Below are 26,224 nucleotides of genomic sequence, written 5' to 3' on the forward strand. Positions count from 1 at the left end.
TAGGGGAGACTATCAGAGATAGCCCCTCATGCCTCTTCTGAATCGCCTGGTAGAAAATGAGGCACTTGCCCAGTGGTCTCTAAGACAACCTCTATTTAGATGGTGAGCACTGTCTGTGTGTTATCTCCTTCCATCTCTTGTTCTTAATCTTACACTGAATCCCATCATCCATGATCACTGTCACCACCCTGCCCCTGCCCACCCGACTCTACTGCACTATTAAAGTCACACTTCAAACTGTCATTTTCTTTTTAATTTTTAATCAGTCTGTGTCAAGAAGAAACAGGACTTGATCAAGCTTCCAGCCCTCACCACTCTATCAGCATAGCAATTTTATGGATCAGAGTTTTGTTTACATTTGTCTAAAACCAAGAGAAGGAAAGGAATCAACTCCACAGATCAGCATGTATTTGAAGAGACACTTCAGGACACTTTGGGAAATTTTTTAATCAATCAGTTTCTTAGGAACAACACCCAGTGGGCACCATGAGACCCTCAAAGTAGGAATGCAGGAATGATAGGCAGGTGAGGCGGCTGAGCTATCTGGGCTGGGAGGCCAGCCTTCTGGAATCTTAGGACAAATAAAAGGGGGAAAATCCAACCTCACACTTCTTTTGAAGGTGAGATATTTTTACAGAAACAATTTCTGTTTTGGAAAATAAATGTATGGTTGAATTTGGGGCTGGGGGGAACAATGACAATTGTCAACTAGAGAGAGGCTCATGATTCTGAGATAAATGTTAAGTCTTTTCAAAATGCTGAAACAAAACATTACCTTGGTTACTGTCTCCATCATGAGATGTATTTAAATACATTCTGACCATGTGTAAAACCTCCCAGATTTACCCAATGCCATGGATCCATGTGCCACTCATGAATACAAACACTGATGATATGTTACCAGAAGACAGCACAGAGCTCACGAGCTCTACTTTGTGAAAAAATTTCCAGAAAGCAGAGTCTGCCCATCTTTTTTCTTTCCTTTCTCACTGGAACTGCCACATCCTGCTTTCATCGTGCTTCGAGTAGAGTTGTCTGGATGAAGGAAGATTCTCCAAATGTCACACAAGGACCTTTCCTTTGGGAGCCGGCCCCTTGCTGAGGGTGCAGGAGGCTCTGCTGTTCCTCCAGCAGCTCAACACAAACTTTATGCAGAGGCTGGCCCATCCAAATTTGGAGTCCAGAGCCAGTTGGAAGCAGGTTTTAGAAGCAAATTTACATAATGTGACATGCTTTCAAGGGGGCAGGGAGGACTTGTCAGCCAATGGGATGCGTGATGATTCGGTGGGATGTGCGTGGAATTGTCTCATGTTCCACAGCACGATACACATTTAACACCTCCATCCAAGACCGTGCAAGGGCTTCTCCGCTGCCCCTGGTTCCCCATGGGTCTTGGCGAATCCTCAAATCTCATTTAAAAGCACTGCCATTGCAGTTTGTCAGCCTCACTGTGGAGCCTGAGATGCACAATGTGAATTGCGGTCCCCACGTAGGTAAGTTAGACATTTTGCCCCCAAGCTCTATCCTTCTGTGACCTCACTCCAAGATACAAGGTCCTTTCCCCAAAGGAGCAAGAAAGTCATCTGGATCCTGCCCCATATTAGGGATCTTCTTCCATTAGAGGAATCTCTGTAAAAGAAGAGACGGTTATTCGCTTAACATAACCAGAAAACACCATGACAATCTGGAATTATATGCCTCATTAAAATATCTACAGTTTCTCAAATCAGTGAGGAGAAGAAAATGTTAAGTTTCACATACCAGTTAATAACCAAATAAATCAACCTCCTATACAACATCTTTCTGTAACAATTGTTTTTTGCCAGAAAACAATTATGATCTTATTTCCAGTTCATAAAAAATAAAATGTTAGATTTTAACCATAGGCCCTAATGGTCCTACAAGCCAGAAAGTTGCAAATTCAAGTATAGAAAGGCAGTGTGGTTTACAGAAAAGGAACACTGTGGTGGCCCAGGAGACCTCTGTTTCCATGTTGTTACTGCCATTTACTCTCAATATAAGCCAGATTAGTGCTCTCATTTGCAAAGTGGCACTGGGGCTCCCCTTCTGTAGGAAACAGAGACCTAATCAATCTGACACATTTTCCCTATTTTACCATGAATCCACCCTTCCTTATGACAGGTACACATACATCTTTTACTTCACATCTGGTAAAAATAACTTCTATGCGCACAGAACTCTGGGGCTAGAACACACTGCTGGGCCCTAGTGCGTGCCTCTGGATCCTTCTTCCTGGCATGCATGTGCCATCCTGTCCCTAAACCCCACTTCCAGAAGTCCTACCTAATTAAGGAATAAAGAAGAAAAACATTCCGGATCATAAGGACACTACAAAAACAAAGCACCGGCCACTGTTGCCTTTCTACTCTGGATGGCTCACTGCCTTTTGGTGCCTCTTGAAATTTCCATTAATGGGCTCATTACTTGCAAGATGATGATCATTACTTGCAAGATGATGATCATTCCTTACAATAATTGGCCTTGCCCAAGGCCTCTACATGTAGAGAGAGCATGAAGCAATTTAGCTGAGTGAGAGGGAAACAGATTGATTCGACTCTGTGCTGGAGGGTGGAGCGTGCGGAGCAAGGAGCTGGCTTGAAGATGCTGGTGCGGAGGTGTTTGCAGGTGTGGCTTGGGCCTTGGGGCAAGCACTTACCATCTGCAATATCGATGCCTGGACTGGTGGATGCCACCTCCTCCACCGTGCTGGCAATTGTGTCAGGGTTGTCTGAAGAAGGATGGGTGCTCTCTTGGCACCTGGGAGGTGAATACAGACTCTGGAGCAGCTCAGAAGAGCCTGAGACGCTGTCACAGGCTTCTGACTCCCCTGGGCCTGTGTCCATGTCCCCTGAGCCGGGGTATGCCGGGGGGCTCTGGTCGTCCACGGGTAAGGGGCAGCCCTGGCCTACAGAGGCCAGGTACCCGGGGCCTAAGGCACTCAAGCCACCACTCACAGCCTCGTCATAGGACGGGAGCATGACAGGCACGCCATCTACCACCACAAAGTCAGGGTCACTGCTGGAACTCCGAGGAGGCCCCCTGTGTAAAGGAAAGAAGTGCCAACATGTCAAAGCCATGCCACCCTGGGGATGAGGCCACCCACGCTCCTTCCTGCACTCGGGGTCTCAGGGCCCACGATGGGCAGCAGAGCCTGGTATGGAGGATAATACGGAAGAACCAGCCTCCTTTCAGGGGCTCCTCCGGAAGATGATGCTGCCATCCCGGCTGCCGATGCTCCGGAGAGAGGAGGTTTGCTTTTTGTCACTCTCATGTCCTCCTATCTCCTCATGGTTTTCCCTTGCTCCTCTGACCTGTGGGCTTTGGCCTTCTGGCCATAAGCTCATGGGGCAGGGGACAACATAACCCTTTCTAACAGAGCATCCCAGCGCCCCTCTGCAGTGTCCTGTAGGATGGGATTGAAAGTGGGATAGCACTGTTAAAAGTATAGAAAATAGGCCAGGTGTGATGACTCACACCTGCAATCCCAGAACTTTGGGAGGTTTTGCTTGAGCCCAGGAGTTTGAGACCAGCCTGGGCAACATAGTGAAACCCTGTTTACACAAAAAATAAAAATGTTAGCCATGTGTGGTGGCACGTGCCTGTAGCCCCAGCTATTCAGGAGGCTAAGGCAGGAGGATCCCTGGAGCCAAGGAGTTTGAGGCTGCAGTGAGCCATGATCGCACCACTGCACTCCAGCCTGGGTAACAGAACGAGACCTTATCTCTTAAAAAACAAACAAACAAACAAACAAACAAACAAACAAACAACTGTAACTGTGGACTCTGAGTGCCCAGAGGGACTAGCTGGCCCTATGGTCATCATGTTTCTTTGTTGTTTTCTGCTACAGTAAAAAAATCACTACATCTTAGTCTAGATAGAAAAAAACAAACAAACAAAAAACTCAGGAAAGAAGGAAAAAAAAGGAAAGCTGTAAGCACCATGTCACTACCCTGTTCGAGCTGCACAGGCTCACCTCCACCTCCTTCCTCCCACCACTCATCTAAGCAAGGCCTGGGCTGCTGCTGTGAGGGCTCCAGGAGCCGCGGTAAATCGAGTCTGCGTGTCTGCAGGGCTCCCTCGCGTGGGCGCGCACGCAGCTCCTGGCCTGCTCCCTTTGCTTCTCAGCACTCTGCACATTCAACACTGTCTGATTGGAGCCTGGGGCATCTGACGTCACAGCCTGGGCTCCGTGTGATCCCCACACTCTGCTCCTGGCCTCAAGAGGAACCCAGGGTGGCTAAGAAGTAGCCAATGGAACTTGGTTTCTTTCTTTTTTTTTTTTTTTTTGAGATGGAGTCTTGCTCTGTCACCCAGGCTGGAGTGCAATGGCACGATCTCGGCTCATTGAAACCTCCGCCTCCCGGGCTCATGCGATTCTCCTGCCTCAGCCTCCTGAGTAGCTGGGATTACAGGCATGCACCACCGCCCCCAGCTAATTTTTGTATTTTTAGGACAGACAAGGTTTCACCATGTTGGCTAGGCTGGTTTCGAACTCCTGACCTCAGGTGATCCATCCACCTGCCTCGGACTCCCAGAGTGCTAGGATTATAGACATGAGACACCGTGCCCAGCTGGAACTTGGTTTCTTATTGTCTCTGCTGGGAACTGGTGCTGAGGGAGGAGGCCAAAGGTAAAATATCAGGAAGAGAAGACCCAGTTGGGTGGGCAGACCCTGAATCTCTGAGTGCTGGCGGCAGGGGCTCTAAACCCAAGAAAATGAAATGTCTGGGGGTGGAGGGGAAGCAAAGGCTGTGTGTCTCTCTAATGCTCAAGTCCACTGACTTTTTGAAACATCTTGCAAAGGCTTGGAGATTATGGTGGTGGACTCCTTGTCCCAAAGCTCTTAAAAGCTGCCCAGAGAGGGCAGGAGAACACCAAGACCATGCTCTTCAGGGGGTAGAAGGCAGGAGGCGGGAGGAAAGGAGGAGCTTGCTCCGAGCCAGACTGCTCTCCCTCCAAAGCCACCACTAGTTACTGCATCCTTGACAATGATGCTCCCTTCCTCTCCGGCCACTTCGCTGTCTTGTGCTGGCCTCCTTCTCACTTGGGACTCCCTGCCTCCTCACTGTCCCTGGCACCTCCATGTTGTCTAGGCCCGGGTGAACAGACGCCTCTCTTCTCCATTCCTCACCCTAACATTCCATACCCAGGCTACAGCTCCCACAATCTGGCAGCTTCCCCTCCACATGTCCCCACCATGCAACTTAGCTCTCATACACCCCTCATCAACATCCCTGCAGGCTCTACTCTTGTGGAACCTGGAGAAAAAAAGTCCATTCTTGGTTTGCCCTTGAGATTCTGGTCACGTATTTGGATTCATGTCATGTATTTGAAGCCAACCTTCCCAAAACAACTCAAGAATAATATAAGACAAAAGACTCAAGGGCTGAAGAACATCATGTGAAAGGGTTTTCAGAACATTTAAAAAATAATCTTAATACCTAGTGGATATCCTGGAAACTTTTCTTCCAACAATATGGAGAAAAATAGCTCTGAGGGCCCTTTTAAAGTACTCGAATGCACTATCAATCACAGCCCTGTGGGTTGGCTTTCTCTTTGTAATCCTTAGGCCTTCTTGAGATACTGTAATTGCTCAATGACAGAATACGGTCCCTTGATGAATATATAACAACGTGGAAGACAGAGAGTGGATGGCAGGTTGGAGAGGAAGGAAGGTTTCAGCATCATAGCAAGAGCTTGCTGTGGCACCAGGATGGCACTAACACACCTCTGGGCCTGGGGAGGGATGCAGGTGACACCCACATCTAGCACACATTTGTGGCTAGGGAGAGCGGGATGTGCCTGTGAGGTTGTGACCATGGGGAGTACCTACTGCCAGGCAGGGAGGAACTGCTATGTGAGGAAGGCCGCCCTGTGGGGTGTGAGGTTAAGGGCGAAGGTGGGCAGGTGCTGTCTCCAGCAGCAATGCCCGCTTCCTTCACTCCTCTCACAGCTGGAAGGTGTGAGAGACACACTGCATTTTCCTGGAAGGAAGAGAGAAGTGGTTAATTCCAGGAGCCTTCTCCTCCATGAGCAATAGTCCCTTTTTCAGGTACATATGACTCTGGGGACTAGGTTGTCCCTGTGGGCAAAAAAACAAATGCCCTTTTCTGAAGCATTAGGTTCTAAAATGAGAAGACTCTGACATGGCCACAGAAGGCAAGGAAAAGACAGCTTGTATCAGTAGCCCCTGGCTAGTGTTCTGCGGTGTTTTGCTGTCCTTACCTCCTCTTCTTAATGCTCATAAACTTATCCTTTTGCTTTCCAAACTACTTCTCCCTCCAGGAACGATGACTGGCCAGCAGTAGTGCTGGGGGGCTCTTCTTTGTTCCTAAGGGTGCTGGTGCAGTTCTCGTTGGTGATGACGACTTGAGGCTGAAGATACCAACCCGAGCTGATTGGTGCAGCTGAGAAGGATGGAGAAGTGCCTTCCACATGTCCCACTTCAGGGGTTCAGATCAGACTTCATGGAAGACTCTCACTAGCCCTTTCCTGATTCTCCCTGGAATCAGGAAAGTCTTTTTTCCTTCCTGAGGCTTCTCAATGCCTAACACCTTTGTTCACACACCTCTGACCTGTGTCCCAGTCAGCTGTGTGCACATCTTACCCTCCCTATGAACTGAGCTGCGTGGTGCCTCACTCCAGGGCCACATGCAGGGTGACCATGGTGGGAATGGTGCCCCTGGGTGGAGCAGTCCACAGCCTGCAGTCCTAACTCTGTGATCCCATTGCTTGCTCCCCATGATGCCCACCTGCGAATGGTCAACTGCAAGAAGGAGGGGGAGAGGTAGGAAAGAAAGAGGAAAATGAGGTCTGTCTCCAGCTTGGTGCTCAAAACATCCCAGAACATGGTTTTTGCTCTCCCCTGTTTCCCTTAGGAGCTCCAACTTTTCACTCATCACATTCTCTCTGCTGCTAAGGATGGCTGCATTGAGTCAGACCTCGAGCCACAGCTGCCAAGACGTGAAACTGACCTGGGGGGAAAGTGGGCCTTGAACTTGGTCTGGAACATCCTGGCCAGGATGACGAGCAGCAGCACCAGCAGCACACTGGTTGCTGTGAACGCCACAATCTTCCACGTGGTCAGGAGGGTCTCGTGGGTGCTGGGCCATGTTTGCTCTGCGTGAGGGAGAAGAAAGCTGTATGTGAGGCTCCCAGACCATGAGAGGTGCCAAGGTTCCCCGTGGGCTCATTTGCTGGATTTATTTGGCACAAGAGATGTACGCAAGGTGCCTCTGATCCCCAGGGCTCCCCGGAGATACCATGTGCCCCTGCAGCTCATGGAAATTGCATCAGGATCCACCCAACACTAAAAACCTGTCTCCGGCATGGGCTCTGCCAGGTTGCAGACCTGCATGCTCACATTCTAGTCCCAGACGCAGGCCTGGCACAGGCTCAAATAATGCATCTGCCTCTTGAGAACAAAGGTGGGCATCCCTCTTGCCTGGAGAAGTTGCTCCGAAATGGACCAAGGGCTGGGGGAGTGGGAAGCTGGGCTCTTTGTGAGTGTTCTGGGATATGCTGTGGGATTGGGTAAAGCAAGAAACAGAGGGTAAAGAGGACCCTTGTTCCACAGTTCTGACGCCCTGCCAGCTGTCTGCCAGGTCAGGGGCAGCAGGAGCAGACCCTTCCAGAAGAGACTCTTATCCTTTGGGCACAGTCCACCCTGTCTCTTAGACGCTTCCCTGCCTTGTCATGCCCACCCTCTTAGACACTCTCTCTGCACTTCTCCCCTCGCTGGCTCACAGGATCATGTGTGCGCCTCCAGAGACCCGGCATTAACAAGCACTTCCTTGTGTCCAGGGGAGATGCATGCAGTCATCAGCACTGCTCAGGGCAGCATCTCCAGCCTGGAAAGGGCTGGGGAGAGTGGGAAGGAGACAGTGGGTGTATGCTGGTGCCCCAATCTCTATCCTGTGGTCACTACCCGGGTGCACTGAGGCCAGTGGGGAAGGTGGTTTGCAAGTAAGTCATTTGCTCTTAACTATGAAGCCCTGAAGCTTGCAAATGGCCTATAGTTTTATAAGTGAGATCAGGTGTCACCCACAGTATTATTTGTATTCTGATATGCGTCCTTGAATGGAAGAGAAAGGTAAAGTTATTCATCGCTTCGGTCCAGGGCAATGCATGTAATTCTGGTCACACCGATAGGCCTGTGTCCTTACCAGTGGAAAGGGATAAGGCTGGGAGAAAAAAGAGTGCAGAGGCTGGAGGTCCTTCCATGGATGCTAGGGGTCTAGGGACCCTGTTCAGAGGGTCAGCATTTTAACCTGGGAATGGCAGGTTAATACTCCTGACCCTCTGAACAGGGTCCCTAGACCCCTGGCCTCCATGGAAGGACCTCCAGCAGACAGGTTAATACTCTTGCCCCTCTGAACAGGGCCTATAAGCATCTGGCACAGAGCCCAACAGCAGACCCATCGACCCGCAATGATATGTTTCGATATCCTGTTCCTGACACTGGGCATGGGAGGAGAGATACAGCTTGGTACATAGCCACCGCCCACTATGTGCAGATGGTCCAAGGAGGGTCCATATCATCAAGGGCGAGACCTTCAGACTTACCTGATTTGATGCAGTAGACTTGATAGGAAGGAAACCACTCTCCGTACTGGCAGGTGATATACTTGTAGTCACTGGTGAGGCTGTAGCCAGGATCACAGTAAAACTCCACCACGGTTCCGTGGTTGTAGCGTTCACAAGGCCGTGGATGGCAGACGAAATCTCCGTGACTCACCATTGGAGGTAATGGACAAACTTGGGCAGTAGGGGAGAATAAGAGTTTCAGTATCACATGCTCACCTTTGTCTGAAGCCCTTAAGACAAAGAATGGCCTAGGAGAACTCAGTTAAAGATGTGCTTATGGATTAATCACGAGGCTACTGAGTTGTACTAGAGATGATCTCTTTTTTAGTATTTCATGGAAGGTGGAATGGAAGCCTGCTGTAATATTCTGAGCACGTGCTTTTGTGACAAGGCATTGTGAAGTACATCATAAAAGAGAGGTTCGTTTTACAATGCAAAGAGTATGCCTATTCAATAGAGAGTATTAAGCTACTCTATTAATAATGCATGCTATTATGTGCCAGATAACCTAGTAAATAAAATTAAGATATTTCTGGACAAAATCTTTACTGAAAGGCATAGTTATCCCAAGCCTGTTTCTGTGACGACAGTAGTAATTTGGGTCTATTAAAATCCAGGGCAGTGTCCCTAACCTGATCCCCTATAGCCCTGCTGAGGCTTGGCCAATGACGAACATGGAGCAATTCTTCTAGCTCTGCCTGCAGAGTCAGGGCACAGCCTCCATGGTAACCAGAGTTAAGTGCTTTAGGCATGAGGCTTGGTTCTGCCAGCACACCACACTGCATGACCTTAAGCAGATCCCTTAACCTCTCTGAGCCTTGATTTTTCTCCTCTGTCAAATGGAAGCTTATTCTATCCTAGGATGATGCCTTAGGGTTCTGACTCGAATATTCCATCATGTTAGGGGAAGAAAAAGTTGTTTTTAGTGTCCTATCTTGGTACTGCATTCTAGGTTGCAAGGTAAGAATGGTTCCATCTCTGTCACCAGAAAGACGGCTTCAGTGGGAGTTCGGTGCCTTTTATGCCACAAGGAGCTCTTTCTTGGATGAGGACACAGAAATAAACAGTGCTGCCACTTAAACATTCTTAAAAAAACAGTCAAACCACAGATTCTACCAATGCCAGCTTCAAACCCACACTCATGGAAACCAGTAAGAACTTTGGCCAAAAACAAACAAACAAACAAACAAACAAACGAACAAACAAAAAACCAACCAAAACCAAAAAGAGTTAACTTTTGATTCCCTTCCTTGGGGTAACCAAACACCCTGGCCAGTACAGAACAGGCACTGCCCACCATACAGGCTAGAATTGGTGCCCTCTCCACACTAGCCACTGAAACTACTTATGGCAGCACTGGGTGCCCACTGAGGCTGGATAACAAGATGGCCCTCCCTGCAGAGCAGGCCACCTTGCTGGGGGTGTCCCGAGGTGTGTGAAGCAGGGTCAGAGGCACACTACAGGCACTCTCTCTAGTCCTGCAAACAAAACACTGCAGTGTAGATCTTGTTGGTTCTTTCAGAGAGGGGGAAACAGAAACTCACAGAAGCAACTAGAGTAGTGAGTAGAAGTCCAGGCATGCTCTAGACAGACCTAGGTCTGAATTCCAGCTGAACTACTCACCAGCTGAGTGACCCTAAACCAATCCCTGCTCATTTTGAGCTTCAGGGTCCTCAGCTGTACAAGAGTCTCTGAGGGCTATTTTGAGAAATGCTGGTGAGGGCTTAGATCAGGGCTGACAAACTGTGATTATTCAGGGAAAACCAGGACTCGAGTATCTAAAGAGATGGAATTTAACGAGGTGATGGCAAAGTGGAGAAGCCAGCAGGAACACCCTGAGATTAGTAAGAGTAGGAAGACACTACTACTCCTGGGCTGGTGGGATGACGGGGTCTCGTTGCTGGGGTCCCTAGTGGAAGGTGGAACCATGGAGGTCTATCACGTGGGAACTGGAGCCCGGGGATACTCAGACCCTGTTGGAGATGCCCCCAGGGTAGGAACAGTGAGGGAGAAGTAGCCTGGTTCTCCACCTGCCCACCCTCCAGGCTCCCTCTGGACAAAGCCAGTGGGGAGCCAGGTGACAAGGGGATCTGGGAAACAGGGTCTGTGGCGGACAGCCTGTCTAGATCTGGTGCAGTGCAGGGAAGGTCCAGGGGAGATCTGAGGCTGGCAGGCCCAGGGTGTGCTCAGTAAATGGTGACTGTCAGGTGGCTGCTGTGCAGATCCCACAGGTGGAACTGGCAGAGATAGGCTTTGAACTCTAACTCTGAGGCCCAGGAGCTTTCTGCTGCCCTGCCCCAGGGTATCTCCTGGGCTGGCAAATGCAGTCACATAACCACTTGCATTTCCACAAACAGGAGCTCTTTTCAAATTTGCTACCACCAGGGTGCTCTGGGAGCATCCCCAGGAAATAAAGCAGAAGGAAGCAAAGGGAAGGACAGCTGATGAGGAAGAGGGAGAGAGAAAAAGGCACTGGCCGTGTTGTTGAACTGGTTCTGGGAGATCCAGAGATGTGGCAGTAAGGGCTCTTCTCTCCTCAGAGGCCCTCCTCCATGCTGCTTCTCCTCTACTCAATTATTGGGAGAACACAAGGAAGGTGTCTCTAGTGGCCCCAGGACTGCCTGGGGACCCCCTTCCCTGCACTGCTGAAGGGTTCCCCAGCACTGCTGTACGCTCAGGCGCGGCATCTTCTCTGGCACAGGAGCCCCTTTCTGTGGTCAAGGGTGTGGCAAGTGTCCACTGACAGATGAATGGATAAAGAAAATATGGGCAATATACACCATAGAATATTATTCAGCCTTAAAAAAGAAGGAAATCCTGCCATTTAGGACACAATGGATAAACCTGGAGGACATTCTGCTAAGTGAAATGAACCAAGCACAGAAAGACAGATACTGCACGATTTCACTTATACGTGAAATCTAAAAAAGTTGAATACATAAAAACGGGGAGCAGAATAGTGGTTACCAGGGTCGGGGAGGTGGAGGAAATCAGAAGATGTAGGTCAAAGGGTAAAAGGGTGCAGTTCCATAGGATGAAGTCCAGAGCTCTGATGTATAGTATCCAGACTCCAGTTAATAATACTGTATTATACACTGGAAATTCACTAACAGAGTAGATTTCAGGAAATGGATTATGTTAACTTACTTGACTGAATTAATCATTTCACTCTGTAGATGTATCTCAAAACATCATGTTGTACACCTTAAATATCTAACATTTTTATGAAAGAGAAAAAGGTACACAGAGCAGGAAGGCACTTCTCCTCAAAGGCTCTCTAAACAAGCCCCTGTGGGCCACTGTAGGATTAGAAAATTACCAAAACTGTTCTCAAAGCACAGAAAACGTCATGAAAGAGCCCACATAAATGTATGCAAGTTTGTTATCAGCAGCATTTTTTTCTCACTGGGCCTAAAGGATGAACGACTGTTCAAATCACTGCATTCACTCCAAGGCAAATGGTCCCATGGTGTGCTCAAGAATTTCTGTACCATACAGATCAACCATTTGATCAATCATTTAATGAGCAAAGGCAGGCAGCACAGAGTGGCATACAGGGGCGTGGGCGTGGAGTTACCCAAATTTGTGTTCAAACCTCAGCTCTACCACTGATGAGCTTCAGGGTGTTAGGCAGCTTGTTTGACTTCGTGGGGTCTTAGCTTTCCCGTCTGTCTAATGAGTGAAACAATTCCCAACTCCTCCAGTTGTTGCGAGGATTTGAAGATGTATGAAAACCGCATAACACAAATGCCAGGGACACAGTAGGCACTGAAGAAATAATAGCTATTAGTATCACTGGTCCAAACTTGCTGGGGTTCCCATGCTGCCCTTCCCATACTGAGGCACTACCAGGCTCTTTATGCAATTAGGATACCTGGGATTGCACCAGGGAGGCCCCAAACATTCAGAGAATGTGAACGCATCTCATCACCACATTTTCTCAGAGGCCAGATAAAAACCATCCATTGTAGAGACTTTAACTCTGAGACTGTCATAATCGGCTGGTAATGGAGATGCATTTCCCCTCCAAGTAGAAACATTTATTTTCACACCTTGTAATGTTTATAATGACTGCACCCGGCAGACCATTAGCTTTGTTGTAAAGGAAACTCCCGTGTGGTGTGGTGAGGGTAGAGGGTGGGAGTGTTTCTTTTAACTTGGAAGGAAACAACAACAAAAGTATTATTAATTATAAACTTTAGGGAGGTTTATTTTAAAATCCCAATATAAAAATACCCATGGCTTAGGGGACTTCCACCTCTCATCCAACGCAGCCTCTCACTATGGGGCTCAACTGAGTTCTGAGTTCTGCTACCACCTCCTCTCCACACCTTCCCTAACAGACAGACAGTTCCACACAGACAGACAGATAGATGGACGGACACACTCCCACACCCAGAGGCCTCAGACACGTGGCAAACAGCCCCGTGAACAACGGCCACGTGGCTGGCATTTCAAATAACCTGTGTGTTCCTAGAAATTCCAGTGAGTAAAAGTGGACCGGGCCATGGCACTTTTTCTGTTCTTATCTTAGAACTCCTTTAGGCTCAGCCTGTGACTCACATCCCGTCAGTTGCTAGTTCTAAGGAAAATACACCCGGGGAAAACCTGTGGGTGGCATGAAAAAAGATCCTTCTGCAACTCCATTTTTCTTAATGTTTCTTACTTTAGACATTATTAGCAACAGTTAGGGCTTTTGTGAGGCTTGGAATCTGGACATTCAGTTACAGGCAGAATCCAAGCAAGGCTCTGCAGACACTCAGCCAGAAACGGATGATTCCTGTCCCAGTGTGGTCTCTGCTCCTTGTTTCATGACAGAGGGTAACGGCTCTTTTCAGACGAGGTGGAAAACTCCTACCTACACAAATGGCAGCAGAGTCCAGTTTTTCCCATATTTAGTCTCCTACAGAACTTCCCAGAGGTGGGCTAGATGGGGGAGGCAGGACCAAAGGATGGGGTGCTGAGGCATGGGACCTGAAGTCTTCCCTGTGTTGGCCAAGAATGGCCTGAGCTAGGCTGGATGGAGCTGCTATAAGACTGCAATTTCCCCAGATAAGCCTTCCCTCCGGTCCAGCCTCCTCTCAATTTAGTGTCCTTTCCTCACCCTCCCTCTGGCTATTTCCTCCTATGCAGATTTAATTCCAACACAAACACCAGCCACTTTGGGAAGCCTTCCCTGAGCGCACAGGCAGTGATCTTGGAGTTTCCGGGCATTTTGTGCATTTTACATGCCTAATACTTGTACAGATCCATAAACTCTTTGAGAACAGGGGCCGTGTCTCTAGAGTTTTTCTAACTCCTGTAGCATCCAGCATGATTCTTGATAAACATTTGCTATTTGAGTGAATGGAAATGTCAAAGTTTTCACAATAAACCAGAGGCGGTTCCCTGTCTGCTTCTCTCCTGTTGTCAATGAGCTGCAATTTTCATGCTGTGTCTGGTCTCATTTTTCAGTGGGGAAAAAAAGGTGAGACATGATAATAGTTTTTTCATAGCCTCATAGCTTCATCCGACGGACACCACACGCAAGAATCTGTGTACATTTTAGGGATGTCTTAGTGATGTGAAATAGACCTTTGCCAGTCCCACCTCTGAGATACACACTAAAATAAAGAGGTCAACGTTTCTAACACCTTCAAAACAATGCCAGTTGGTTCTTCCCTTGATGTACTAACAGGTGTGCAGATGATGGTGAAATACGGTATACGATAAAAATGGAATGTTTAATTCAAACGTCCTTTATTGCAGGAGAACAACATTTAGAACAGAGATGTGGTGGTGCTAGTTGAGGAACAGGTAGGTGCTGGGGTGGGAGAGGACTTTAACACAGGGCAAAAATAAAGCATAGCAGCTGCCAACCTGATGTGTGGGAAATAAAGGACAGGGAAAAGATGTTCAGGTCTTCCTCCTGAAAAAAAGAAGTGTAAATATGAAAACATAAGAAGACGATTTCTCCTGATTGATTGAAAAAAAAAAAAAAACCTTACAGCCCTTTTCTTTCTAAAAAAATAAAGACTTTATTTTTAAGAGCAGTTTTAGGTTCACAGCAATATTGAGCAGAAGGTACAGAAAGTTCCCGTATACTCCCTGCTCCCACGCAAGTACAGCCTTCCTCATTATCCACATCTCCACCAGAGTTGTGCATTTGTTACTGCTGATGAACCTACATTGACACATCATTATCACTTAGAGTCCAGAGTTTACATCAGGGTTCACTCTTGGTGTCATACATTCTATGGGTTTGGATAAATGTGTAGTGACATGTATCCACCATTCAAGTATCATGCAAAGTAGTTTCACTGGCCCCCTCCCCTTCTCCGCCGCAAATCCTCTGTGCTCTGCCTGTTCGTTGCCCCACCCACCCCCAAACCCTGGCAATCACTGATCGTTTTGCTGTCATCACAGTTTTGCCTTTTCCAAAATGTCATATAGTTGAATAAGACAGTATATAGGCTTTTCAGATTGGTATCTTTCACTTAGTAATACGCATTTAAAGTTCCTTCATATCTTTTCATGGTTTGAATGTTAATTTCTTTTTAGTGCTAAATAATATTCCATTGTCTGGATGTACCATAGTTGATTTATCCATTCACCTACTGAAGGACATCTTGGTTGCTTGTAAGGTTTGGCAATTATGAATAAAGCTGCTATAATGTTTGTGTGCAGGTTTTGCTGTGGACATAAGTTTTCAGTTTCTTTGGGTAAATATCAAGGAGAAAGATTGCTGGATCATACAAGAGTATGTTTCATTTTGTAAGAAGCCACCAAACTGTCTTCCAAAGTGGTTATATCCCTTTGCATTCCTGCCAGCAACAAATGACAGTTCCTGTTGCTCCACATCCTCTTTAGCATTTGGTTTGTAAGTGTTCCAGATTTTGGTCATTTTAATAGGTAAGTAGTGATCTCTCTTGTTTAATTTGCATTTCCTGATGACATATGGACATGAAGCATCTTTTCATATGCTGTTTGTCATCTGTATATCTTCTATGGTGCTAAGGTCTTTGGAACATTTTAAAATCAGGTTGTTTGTGTTCTTGTAGACTTTTAATAGTTCTTTGTATATTTCGGATAACAGTCCTTTATCAGATGTGCCTTTTGCAAATATTTTCTACAAGTGTGTGGCTTGTCTTCTCATTCTGTTAACATTGTCTTTTGCAGAACAGAAGTTGTTAATTTTGATGAAGTCCAACTTATCAATTATTTCTTTCACACATCATGCTATTGGTGTTGTATCTAAAAAGACATCGCCATACACAAGGTCATCTGGATTTTCTTCCATGTTATACTCTAAGAGTTTTACAGTTTTGCATTTTACATTTAGGTATATGAGCTATTTTGAGTTAATTTTATGGAAGAGTGTAAGGTCTGTGTCTAGCTTTTTTTTTTTTTTTTGTATATGGATGCCCAATAGTTCCAGCATTATTTGTTGAAAAGTCTATCTTGTTCCATTATATTGCCTTTGATCCTGTGCCAAATATCAGTTGACTATATTTATGTAAGTCTACTTCTGGGCTCTCTATTCTGTTCCATTGATCTATTTGTCGATTATTTCACTGATACCACACTGTCTTGATTACTGTAGCATTATGGTATGTCTTGAGGTCAGGCAATGTCAGTCCTCCCACTTTGTTCTCCTTCAATATTGTGCTGGCTATTCTCAGTTTTTTGCTTCCCCATATAAACTTTAGAATTAGTTTGATAATACCAAAAAATAACTTGCTGGAATTTTGATTAGGAGTACATTGAATCTATAGAGCAAGTTGGGAAGAATGAACATTTGGGCAATATTGAGCATTCCTATCCATGAACATGGACTATCTCTCCATTTATTTAGTTCTTTGATTTCTTTCATAAGAGTTTTGTAGATTTCCTCATATAGATCTTGTACATATTTTGTTAGATTTGTGTCTAAGCATTTCATTTTAGGGGCAGCTAATGTAAATGGTATTGTGTTTTTAATTTCAAATTCCACTTGTTCATTGCTAGTATATAGGAATGTGATTAATCTTTGTATACTAACCTTGTATCCTGCAACCTTGCTATAATTGTTTATTAGTTATTGGAGGGTTTTTTGATTAATTATTTTGGATTTCTTACATAGATGATCATGTCACCTGTGAAAAAGATAGTTTTACTTCTTTCTTTTCAATCTGCATACCTTTAATTTCCTTTTCTTGACTTATTGCATTAACTGGAACTTCCAGTATGATATTGAAAAGGAGTGGTGAGAGAGAACATCCTTGCCTTGTCCCTGATCTTATGGGAAAGCTTCTAGTTTTTCTTCATTAAGTATGGTGTTAGCTGTAGGTTTTTTGTAGATATGCTTTATACAGTTGAGGATGTTGCCCTTTATTTCTAGTTTACTGACAGTTTTTTAAAAATCATAAATTGGTTTGGGATTTTGTCAAATGCCTTTTCTGTATCTATTGAAATGATTTTTCTTTTTTAGTCAGTTGTTGTGACGAATTGCATTAATTGATTTTTAAATGCTGAACCAGCCTTGCATATCTGGGATAAATTCCACTTGGTCATGGTGTATAATCTTTTAATACTTTATTGGATTGGATTTGCTAACATTTTGTTGAGGATTTTTGCATCTATGTTCATGAAAGATATTGATCTGCAGTTTTCTTTTCTTGTAATGCCTTTGTCTGGTTTTGGTATTAGAGTAATGCTGGCCTCACAGAATGAGTCAGGAAGTATTCCTTCTGCTTCTATCCTCCAAAAGAGATTATAGAGAATTGGTATAATGTCTTCCTTATATGTTTGGTAGAATTCACCAGCAAATACATCTAGGCCTAGTGCTTTCTGTTGGGAAAAGTTATTAATTATTGATTCAACTTTTAAAATAGATATAGGCCTATTCAGATTGTCTATTTCTTCTTGTGTGAGTTTTGGCAGATTATGTCTTTCAAGGACTTGGCCCATTTCATCTAGGTTATCAAATATGTGAGCATACAGTTGTTCACAGCATTCCTTTATTATCCTTCTAATGACCATGAGATCTGTAGTGATGTCCACTCTTTCATTTCTGATGTTAGTAATTTATGTTCTTTCTCTTTTTACTTAGTTAGCCTGGTTAGCAGTTTATTGATTTTATTAATCTTTTCAAATAACCTGCTTTTGGTTTTGTTGATTCTCTCTATTGAGTTCCTGTTTTCAACTTCATTGATTCCTGCTCTAATTCTTATTTCTTTTCTTCTGCTTACTTTGTATCTAATTTCTCTTCTTTTACTAGTTTCCTAAGGTAAAAAGTTAGATTATTCATTTTAGATCTTTCTTCTTTTCTAACATACGCATTCAATGCTAGAAATTTTCATTTAGGCACTACTTTCACTGCATCCCACAAATGTTGATAAGTTGTGTTTTCATTTCATTTAGTTGAAAACATTTTTAAAATTTCTCCTGAGATTTCTTCTTTGACTCATGTTATTCAGAAGTACACTGTTTGCATTTTGAGATTTTCCTATCATCTTTCTGGTGTTGATTCCTGTTTAATTCTACTGTGGTCTACAAGCAGACATTGTATTATTTCCATTCTTTTAAATTTGTTAAGGTATGTTTTATGCTTAGAATGTGGGCTATCTTGGTGAGTGTTCCATATGGACTTAGAAGAATGTGTTTTCTGCTGTTGTTAACTGAAGTAGTCTATGCATGTCAATTACTGTTTGATGATTGATGGTGCTGAAATCAATTATATCCTTACTGATTTTCTGCCTGCTGGATATGTCCATTTCCAATAAAGGTGTGTTAATCTCTAATAGTGGATTTATCTATTTCTCCCTGCAGTTCTATCAATTTTTGCCTCATGTAGTTGGATGCTCTGTTAAATGCATACACATTAAAGATTGTTAGGTATTCTTGGGGAATTGACCCCTTTGTTTTTATGTAATGCTCTTCTTTATCATTGATAACTTTCCTTGCTATAAAATCTGTTCTGTTTGGAATAAATATACAGTAGTTACTCTTCCTTTCTTCTAATTACTGTTAGCAGGGTACATTTTTTCCATATACTTTCTTTTATTTTATATTAATTTGTCTTCATATTTAAAATGGGTTTCTTGTAAAAAACAGACAGTTGGATCATTTTAAAAAATCGACTCTGACGATCTCTGTCTTTTAATTGGTGCATTTAGATCATTGACATTCAAAGTTGTTATTGATATAGTTGAGTTATCTACCATATTTTTTATTGTTTTTTGTTTGGTGCCTTTGTTCTTTGTTGCTATTGTTATCTTCCACTTTTTCTTCCACTTCCAGCATTTCTTTTTGGTTTTCATTGAGCATTTTATCTGATTACATTTTCTCTCCTGTCTTAGCATATCAGTTATACTTCTTTTTTAACTTTTTTTAGTGGTTACCTTAGAGTTTGCAATTAACATTTACAATGAATCCAAGTCCACTTTCAAATATCACAATGCCACTTTGCAGGTAGTATGAGTACCTTATAATTACAAAATGATCCTAATTTGTCCTCTTTTCCATCCCTTGTATCATTGCTGTCATTCATGTCACTTATATACAAGCATAAATATGTGTGTGTGTGTGTGTGTGTGTAATATACCTAAGTATATGTAATCAAGTACATTGTTACTATTGTTTTGATATTATTATTTTGAATAAACTGTTATCTACTAGATCAATCAAGAAAAAGAAAAGTTTTAATTTAACTTCACTCATTCCTTCTTCAGTATTCTTCCTTTCTTTACGTAGACTCAACTTTCTGACCTATATTACTTTCTTTATCTCTAAAGAACTTCTTTTAACATTTCTTGCAAGGCCTACTGGCAACAAACTTTCTACATTTTTGTTGGCCTAAGAAAGTCTTCCTTTCTCATTCGCTTCTGAACATTCATTTTTGCGGGGTATAGAATTCTAGGTTGGTGCGTTTTTTTCTCTCAACACTTTAAATGTTTCATTCCTCTCTTTTCTTGCTTGCATAGTTTCTGAGAAGAAGTCAGATATAATTCTTATCTTTGTTCCTCTATAAGTAAGGTGTTTTTCCTTTGGCTTCTTTAGAATTTTTTATTTTTGAGTTTTCTGTAGTTTGAAAATGATATTTCTGGTTGCAGTTTAGTTTTTTTTGTTTGTTTGTTTTGCACGTATCCTGTCTGGTTTTCAGAGCTTTCTTGATTTGTGGTTTGGTGTCTGACATCAATTTGAGGAAATCCTCAGTCATTATTGTTTCACCTATTTCTTTCTTTTCTTTCTCTCTTTCTGGCATCCCCATTACACATATTTTTCACCTTTGGTAGTTGTCCCACCGTCCTTGGATATTCTGTTCTTTTCTTTTTTTTTTTTTTTCAGTCTTTGTTCTCTTTGCTTTTCAGTTTGGGAGGATTCTACTAACATATCCTCAAGCTCAGAGATTCTTCACTCAGCCATGTCCAGTCTACTAATAAGCCCATCAAAGGCATTCTTTGTTTCCATTACAGTGTTTTTTATATCTAGCATTTCTTTTTGACTCTTTCTTAGGATTTCCATCTTTCTGTTTACATTGCCCATTTTTTCGTACATGCTGAATATTTCCTCCATTAGAGCCCTTAGCATATTAATTATAGTTGTTTTAAATCCACTGGTTGCTAACCCCAACATTCCTGTCATGTCTGCTTCTGATGCTTTCTCTGTCTCTTCAAATTGTGTTTTTTGCCTTTTAATATCTCTTGTAGTTTCTTCTTGATAACTGGACAAGGTGTAGCAGGTAAAGGGGACTGCTGTAAGGAGGCTTTTGGTAATGTGGTGGTGCCATGCAGGGGAAGGAGAAGCACTCTGTAGTCATAAGAGTGGGTCTCAGTCTTTCAGTGAGCCAGAGCCTCTGCACTGTGAGCTTCACAAGTGCTTCTCAGTTTTGTTTTGTTTCCCTTCACTGCCTTAGGTGGTACAGGATGGCTAGAGGGGGCAGGAGTTGGGTATTCCCTTCCTCCAGGTCAATTAGGCTCTGATAACACCGCAGCAGTTTTAGCTGCGGTTAGCAAGTTTCTCTGGGGGACAGACCATGTTAAGAACAGACTGCTCCAGCGTAACTCAAAATGGCTCGTTCTCCTCCCCCTGCCAGAAGCACAAGGGGATTTCTGTGTGAGAAAAATGTTTACTGTGAGAACCTGGTAGAGCTCCTGGAGGTAAAACTCACATAGTATGGGAAGCCCCCATGACTGGGTCCCCCTAGAGCTTTTACCTCTAGAGTTGGCCACACTGAGGCTGCAACAATTCATCAATCTTACACCTTCACCAATCACTGTCTAGTTTCCCTTGGTGGTTTTCACCTGTGAATCTCTGCTCAGGTAAGCCGTGACTCTCTGTACTTTTCTGTCTCTCCATACTGAGAGCAGCAGTTTGCTCTGTGACCTTACTTCTCCTATGGATCCCTGAAGAGTTCTTGATTTTTCAGTCTGTTCAGTTTTTTACTCATTGTCAGGACAGACTGGTGACTTCCAAACTCCTTAACATGCAGAACCAGAAACTGAAACTCCCCCCAAAGGCTTTTCAAGGGGTTACTGAAGTTTTTAGACCAGCGTTCGTTGTGGACAAGCAGTCCTCTCTGGACGGGGCCTGAGTCAATCTCTGACTTAGGAGCTAAGTGCTTGCCTGGCTGCTCTGTGTCTGAGCAGCGATTGAGAAGTAACTGCCATCCACTATCAAAGAAAGGAATGCCTTTCAGAGTCCTGGAAATTTGTTCCTTAGTCTTCTTGGGGAAGACAATCCTACCACCTCCCTTTTACAGGGGCCTGGGAAGCTAGTAATAATTAGAGTATGTATGTATGTATGTATGTATGAGACAGGACCTGCTCTGTCACTCAGGCTGGAACACAGTGGCATGACCACGGCTCACTGCAGCCTCAACCTCCTGGGCTCAAGTGATCCTCCCAGCTCAGCCTCCCAAGTAGCTGGGATTACAAGCATACACCATTATGCCCAGCTAATGTTTGTATTTTTTGTAGAGACAGGGTTTCACCATGATGCTCAGCCTGGTCTTAAACTCCTAGACTCAAGAGATCCACCCACCTTGGCCTCCCAAAGTACTGGGATTACAGGCATGAGCCACTGAATCCAGCCAAAATTAGACTTCTTTCTTTATTTTATTTATTTATTTATTTATTGAGACGGAGTCTTGCTCATCGCCCAGGCTGGAGTGCAGTGGCACGATCTCGGCTCACTGCAAGTTCCACCTCCCAGGTTCACACCATTCTCCTGTCTCAGCCTCCCGAGTAGCTGGGACCACAGGCGCCTGCCACCATGCCTGGCTAATTTTTTGTATTTTTAGCAGAGACGGGGTTTCACGGTGTTAGCCAGGACAGTATCAATCTCCTGACATCATGATCCACCCGCCTCGGCCTCCCAAAATGCTGGGATTACAGGCATGAGTCACCGCGTCCAGCCAACTTCTTTCTTAATATTACATAGCATCTCAATGAACCCAGAAAAAGTAAGCATAAGGGTTTTAGCCTGCAGAACTTCTCTGGTGGTGTGGTGGCATTCGGGCCAGACACTCATTTCTTGTGTGGGACTGTCCGGTGTCCAGCATGCTGTGGGGGTTTAACAACACCTCTGTCTGCCCAGGAAATAACAGCAGCATCTCCAAGCCATTGGAACAACCCCAAATCCTCTACTGCCCCACCCTTGCTACGCTCCCAATGTCCCTGGAATCACCCCTTGAAATTTCTACTTGTTCCTCACTTTCATCCCTGGCCCAGGCCCATCCCTGTCCACCTGGCAGGATGCCTGGTAGTGACTGGGAGGCAGATGAGTCAGGGTTTGAAGCCCAGCTCTGCCACTCATTGGCTGAATAATCACAGGCATGTTAGTTACCCCCTTTCATTCAGTGTCCCCATCTGTCTGATGAAGAAAATAATACCCACTCACTAGAGCTGTTGTGAGGGCTGCATGAGCTAAGGGCCTGAGCCAGTGGCTTGCTAAGGGAGGCTCACATCAGGTACCAATATTGGTTTGTTTTCTGGGAGGGGTACCCATGACCCCGACCCTGCCACATGGTGAAGCTGCTGGAAAGTGTGGGGAAAAGAAAGCATCTTCCAGTTGTCTGAGTCCCCAAATTCCTCACATCCCATTTTTAGCCTAGGCAAAAGTGTCTGACCCTGCTGCTTCTCTGTCTCAATAGAGATGCGACCGAAGGCAGATCCTCTCCTCGTCCCATGGTGTGGTCCAATTAAGTGTGTGAGCTAGAAAAGTGTCCCCCTGGCCAGATGCTCCCCATCATGGGCAGCCTGGTGACGGTGGCCACAGGGAACCCTGCAACGGGCTCCTCCCTGGAGCATAATGGCCAGCTCTGTGACCATTCCCACATGGAGACGCCACAGGATCTTCTCAGGGAGACAGAAGGTGCCTCGCTCCAAGGAGGCCTGCGAGGCACATCAGCCCCACGGGTTTAAGGAAGCAGGGCTGGGCAGCCTGCCTTGCCCTGGATGACCCTGGCTGGCTTCTTCTGGGAGGTGAACTACACCATCCTTTGGAGAGATGGGGCTTCCTGGGGACAGAGTCACCCAGCCTCCCTGTGCCCTGGCAGGGGACTCAGAGCCACTTTTTCCCACTGAAGTCACCCTTCTATCTGTCCAGCTCTGATTTTTTTCTGCAGGTGACTCCTGGCCCCTTTTGGTGAGTGCTGTTCACAACACTGAAGGTGGGTGGCTCAGAGGGCCCACAGGGCCAGGCGGCAAAGGCCACCTTGTGATTTGGGGGTGTCAGCCGCAGAAGCCCATGCTGTTGCCACTACCAGCATGTGGCTGGAGCATTGTCATTTGCTTACAGGCAAATAAATCTCAAACACTTCTCTCCTGTCTTTAGGTACATCCAGGCCTCCATCGACACTGTCTGAGCTCAGGGAAGGGCAACTAATCCTATTGCCCAAAGCACAATGAAGCTAGAAAGCAAGGCCGAAGCACTAAGAAGAAAGAAAGAAAGAATTCCTCCATCATCTCTTCCTGCTTTGCGTTATCAGCACTATGGCACCTCCTCCAGCATAGATAAGGGAGACTGTTATGCTTGGACAATTTGCATTTTGGACTTTCTGAAATAAGATCCTCTTTATTCATTTATCTAAGTATAGTAATTATGTTCTTTCACTCGTTTTAAAATTCACTTATTTAACAAATATTTTTTGGACAACCACGGATACTACCTCAGTCCCATCCTCAGATGACAAATAACTAAACACATAGATATTTACGTGGCTGGATAGGCCTTCTCCTCTATCTGCTGAGAAAAACATTAATAGCACAATCTCACACACACAGGAGTTGGGATGGAGCTCTTGGGCACCACATCTCCCACCGGGGTTTGGAAGGCACCTGGACCAAAAGGAGGTAGATGTTCTTTTATGCACAGTAAGATCCAAAGTATATGCTGCTACTAGCAGATTAGATAACCAGGAGTCAGTAGGTTTAAAACTCTAAAGTCCAGCCCACCTTGCTTCCTCTGCAGTGGAGATGGGCCAGAGAGAACAGCTGCCATGTGCACCCCATGTGGGAGTCTCCAGGCACAAGAGGAGGCCAGGAAAAGGGCCCGGGCCTCGGGAAGGTGAGAGGTGAGACTTCAAGGGGCCAGTGCAGCTGGGGAGCAATGGAAAAGAGAAAATAAACAGGAAGAAGGAGAGTCTGTGGGTGGAACAGTCTCTATCAAGAGAGGGCAGGTCACGTGGGGATGTCTCATGGTCTTGGTCCCTCAATGTAGATAATGCAGGGACCCTGCTGAGTCTCCAACCCCACCCTGATGCTACAGATTGGATTCTACCACTGAGAACTGGTGACTAAAATCTGCTTGAGTCTTGGTATAGACTTGGGTGTTGTTTTCTGATGGAGGGTGGTACGGAATTGCTCTTTCCCCACAATCATAGACAGGTGCCCAAAGTACCTTCAACAGGGAATATGGGTGGTCAGAGAGGTAGAAGCCAAGCAACAGACTGATTTCAAGATAAGAAACTGCTCACGTTACATCTAATCACAAATTCTCTGTGCCACACTGCAGACCAATAGGAGGTCCAGAAGAGAGACTAACAGCATTAGGTGTGTGTGCAAGACTCTGCTTTAGATGAGCTGTCCAGGAAAGCCCCTAAATAGATGACTTTTAAACTGAAATCTAGAACAGCCCTATTCACAGTGGGGTCCATAGACCACTGGTGCACCCTACTGGTACACCAACTGTTAGCTACAAATCCATGACAAATAAATAGAGAAATCAATTTGACTTTTTCACAACATTCATGTGTTTTCAATTTCTATTTTGATAGATATTTTCAATAACTAAATTGCATTTAAATAATGCAATTTGACTACAGTTGAATCTGATACTTAAAAATGGGACTTGTATTATGTGTTTGTCTTTTTATTTTATCTAGAATCTGTTTTTATTGTGTATTATTGGTCTGCAATGTATTGGAAAACAATAACCAAACCACTGGTCCCTTCACTACAGAGATGAGAGATCCTCATCCAATCATAAATGCATACAGGAATGCACGATGCATAAAGACTAGGAAGGACTTGGTCCAGGAAGTGCTGGAGGAGGACATGCCTGGCAGAGGGGATGGCACATGTGAAGGTGGGCTGGAGGCACTGAAGAGAGGCCTGGATGGTGGCTGAGTGTGCAGGAGACGGAGGGCTGCACAGCATGAGGGAGGGGAGGCAGGCACACACAGTGTGTGTGCAGCTGCATGGCACCACAGCAAGCAGTCGGGATTTTATCATAGTGTGAAGGGACACTGCAAAGAGTGGGGACTAGTATATTTTTTAAAAGCTAGCTGGGTGGAAAACAGGCTGTTGGAGAGCGGGGATAGACATGGCAGGACTGCCAGGATACAGCTGCCATGCCTGGAGAGATGATGGTGGCCCAGACCAGGACAGTGACAGCCAATGTGGTGGGAAGAAGAGTGACTCAAATGTCCTTCCTCTGTTTCTACAACAGGGCTTGGTGATTAGAGGGCTAGGAGAAAAAGAATCAAGGATAACTCCCCGATTTCTGACCTGGCTCAATTGTGGTACTACTGACTATGCTAGGTTTCTGTTGGGTTTATTTGTTTCATGGCAAGGGACTGGTACAGAGCTTGGTTTTGCACTGGTCGCGCTTGAGCTTCCAGTGGGAAAGTCATCCAGGTCAGTTAGGCAGCCAGAGAAAGAGTCTGGGATAAATGCAGAACTCAGAAATCATGAGCATAGAAATAATCTTTACAGCCATGGGACTGCATGCACTCACATGTGGGAGAGGGCAGACCCAGTCCAAACGCTGAGACACCCTACAGGGATGAAAGAGATGGCAGAGGAGACTGGGGTGCATCACAGAAGCCGCGAGGGAAGACTGTCTCAAGGAAGAGGGAGCGGATCCTCACAAGCTGAGAAGGATGGAAAATGAAGAGTGACCATTGGATTTGGCCATAGGGGAGTCAGTAGAGACCCTAAGAAAAGCAGCTTTGATAGAGTGGTAGAGGGGAAGCCATTCTGCAGTGAGTTGGAGAGTAAAACAGGAGGGCAACCTTAGGTGACTCTTTAGAGAAGTTTGCTGCAGGGAAGTGGTAAAGCAGAGGCCAGAGGGCCCAGGGAGAGCTCCGCCCCCACCCCAGAGCTCTTGATCTTGTTAAGATGTTGGCAGGAGTGGTTCAATACAGGGTACAAGT

The 26,224-nt window shown here is 45.2% G+C and overlaps 1 protein-coding gene across 4 annotated transcripts in view; it reads right to left on the minus strand.

Moving 5' to 3' along the window:
* Positions 1 to 238: 238 nt before the first annotated feature.
* Positions 239 to 26,224, minus strand: part of SUSD4 (sushi domain containing 4) — a 158,990-nt gene continuing 133,004 nt past the window's right edge. For 2 of the 4 annotated variants that reach the window (XM_033196206.1, XM_033196207.1), the window contains exons 6-9: positions 8,587 to 8,784; positions 6,996 to 7,140; positions 2,678 to 3,060; positions 239 to 1,629 (exon numbers count right to left, since the gene is read on the minus strand). In XM_033196206.1, coding sequence (XP_033052097.1) covers positions 1,601 to 1,629; positions 2,678 to 3,060; positions 6,996 to 7,140; positions 8,587 to 8,784 — 755 coding nt within the window. In that variant the 3' untranslated portion in view covers positions 239 to 1,600. Of the gene's footprint in view, positions 1,630 to 2,677; positions 3,061 to 6,995; positions 7,141 to 8,586; positions 8,785 to 14,324; positions 14,516 to 26,224 lie in introns of those variants that run through there. The other 2 variants (XM_033196208.1, XM_033196209.1) reach the window with 2 other exon arrangements.

This window comes from Trachypithecus francoisi, unplaced genomic scaffold (assembly GCF_009764315.1).
Source record: "Trachypithecus francoisi isolate TF-2019V2 unplaced genomic scaffold, Tfra_2.0 Lachesis_group5, whole genome shotgun sequence".
NCBI classification, from domain to species: Eukaryota; Metazoa; Chordata; class Mammalia; order Primates; family Cercopithecidae; genus Trachypithecus; species Trachypithecus francoisi.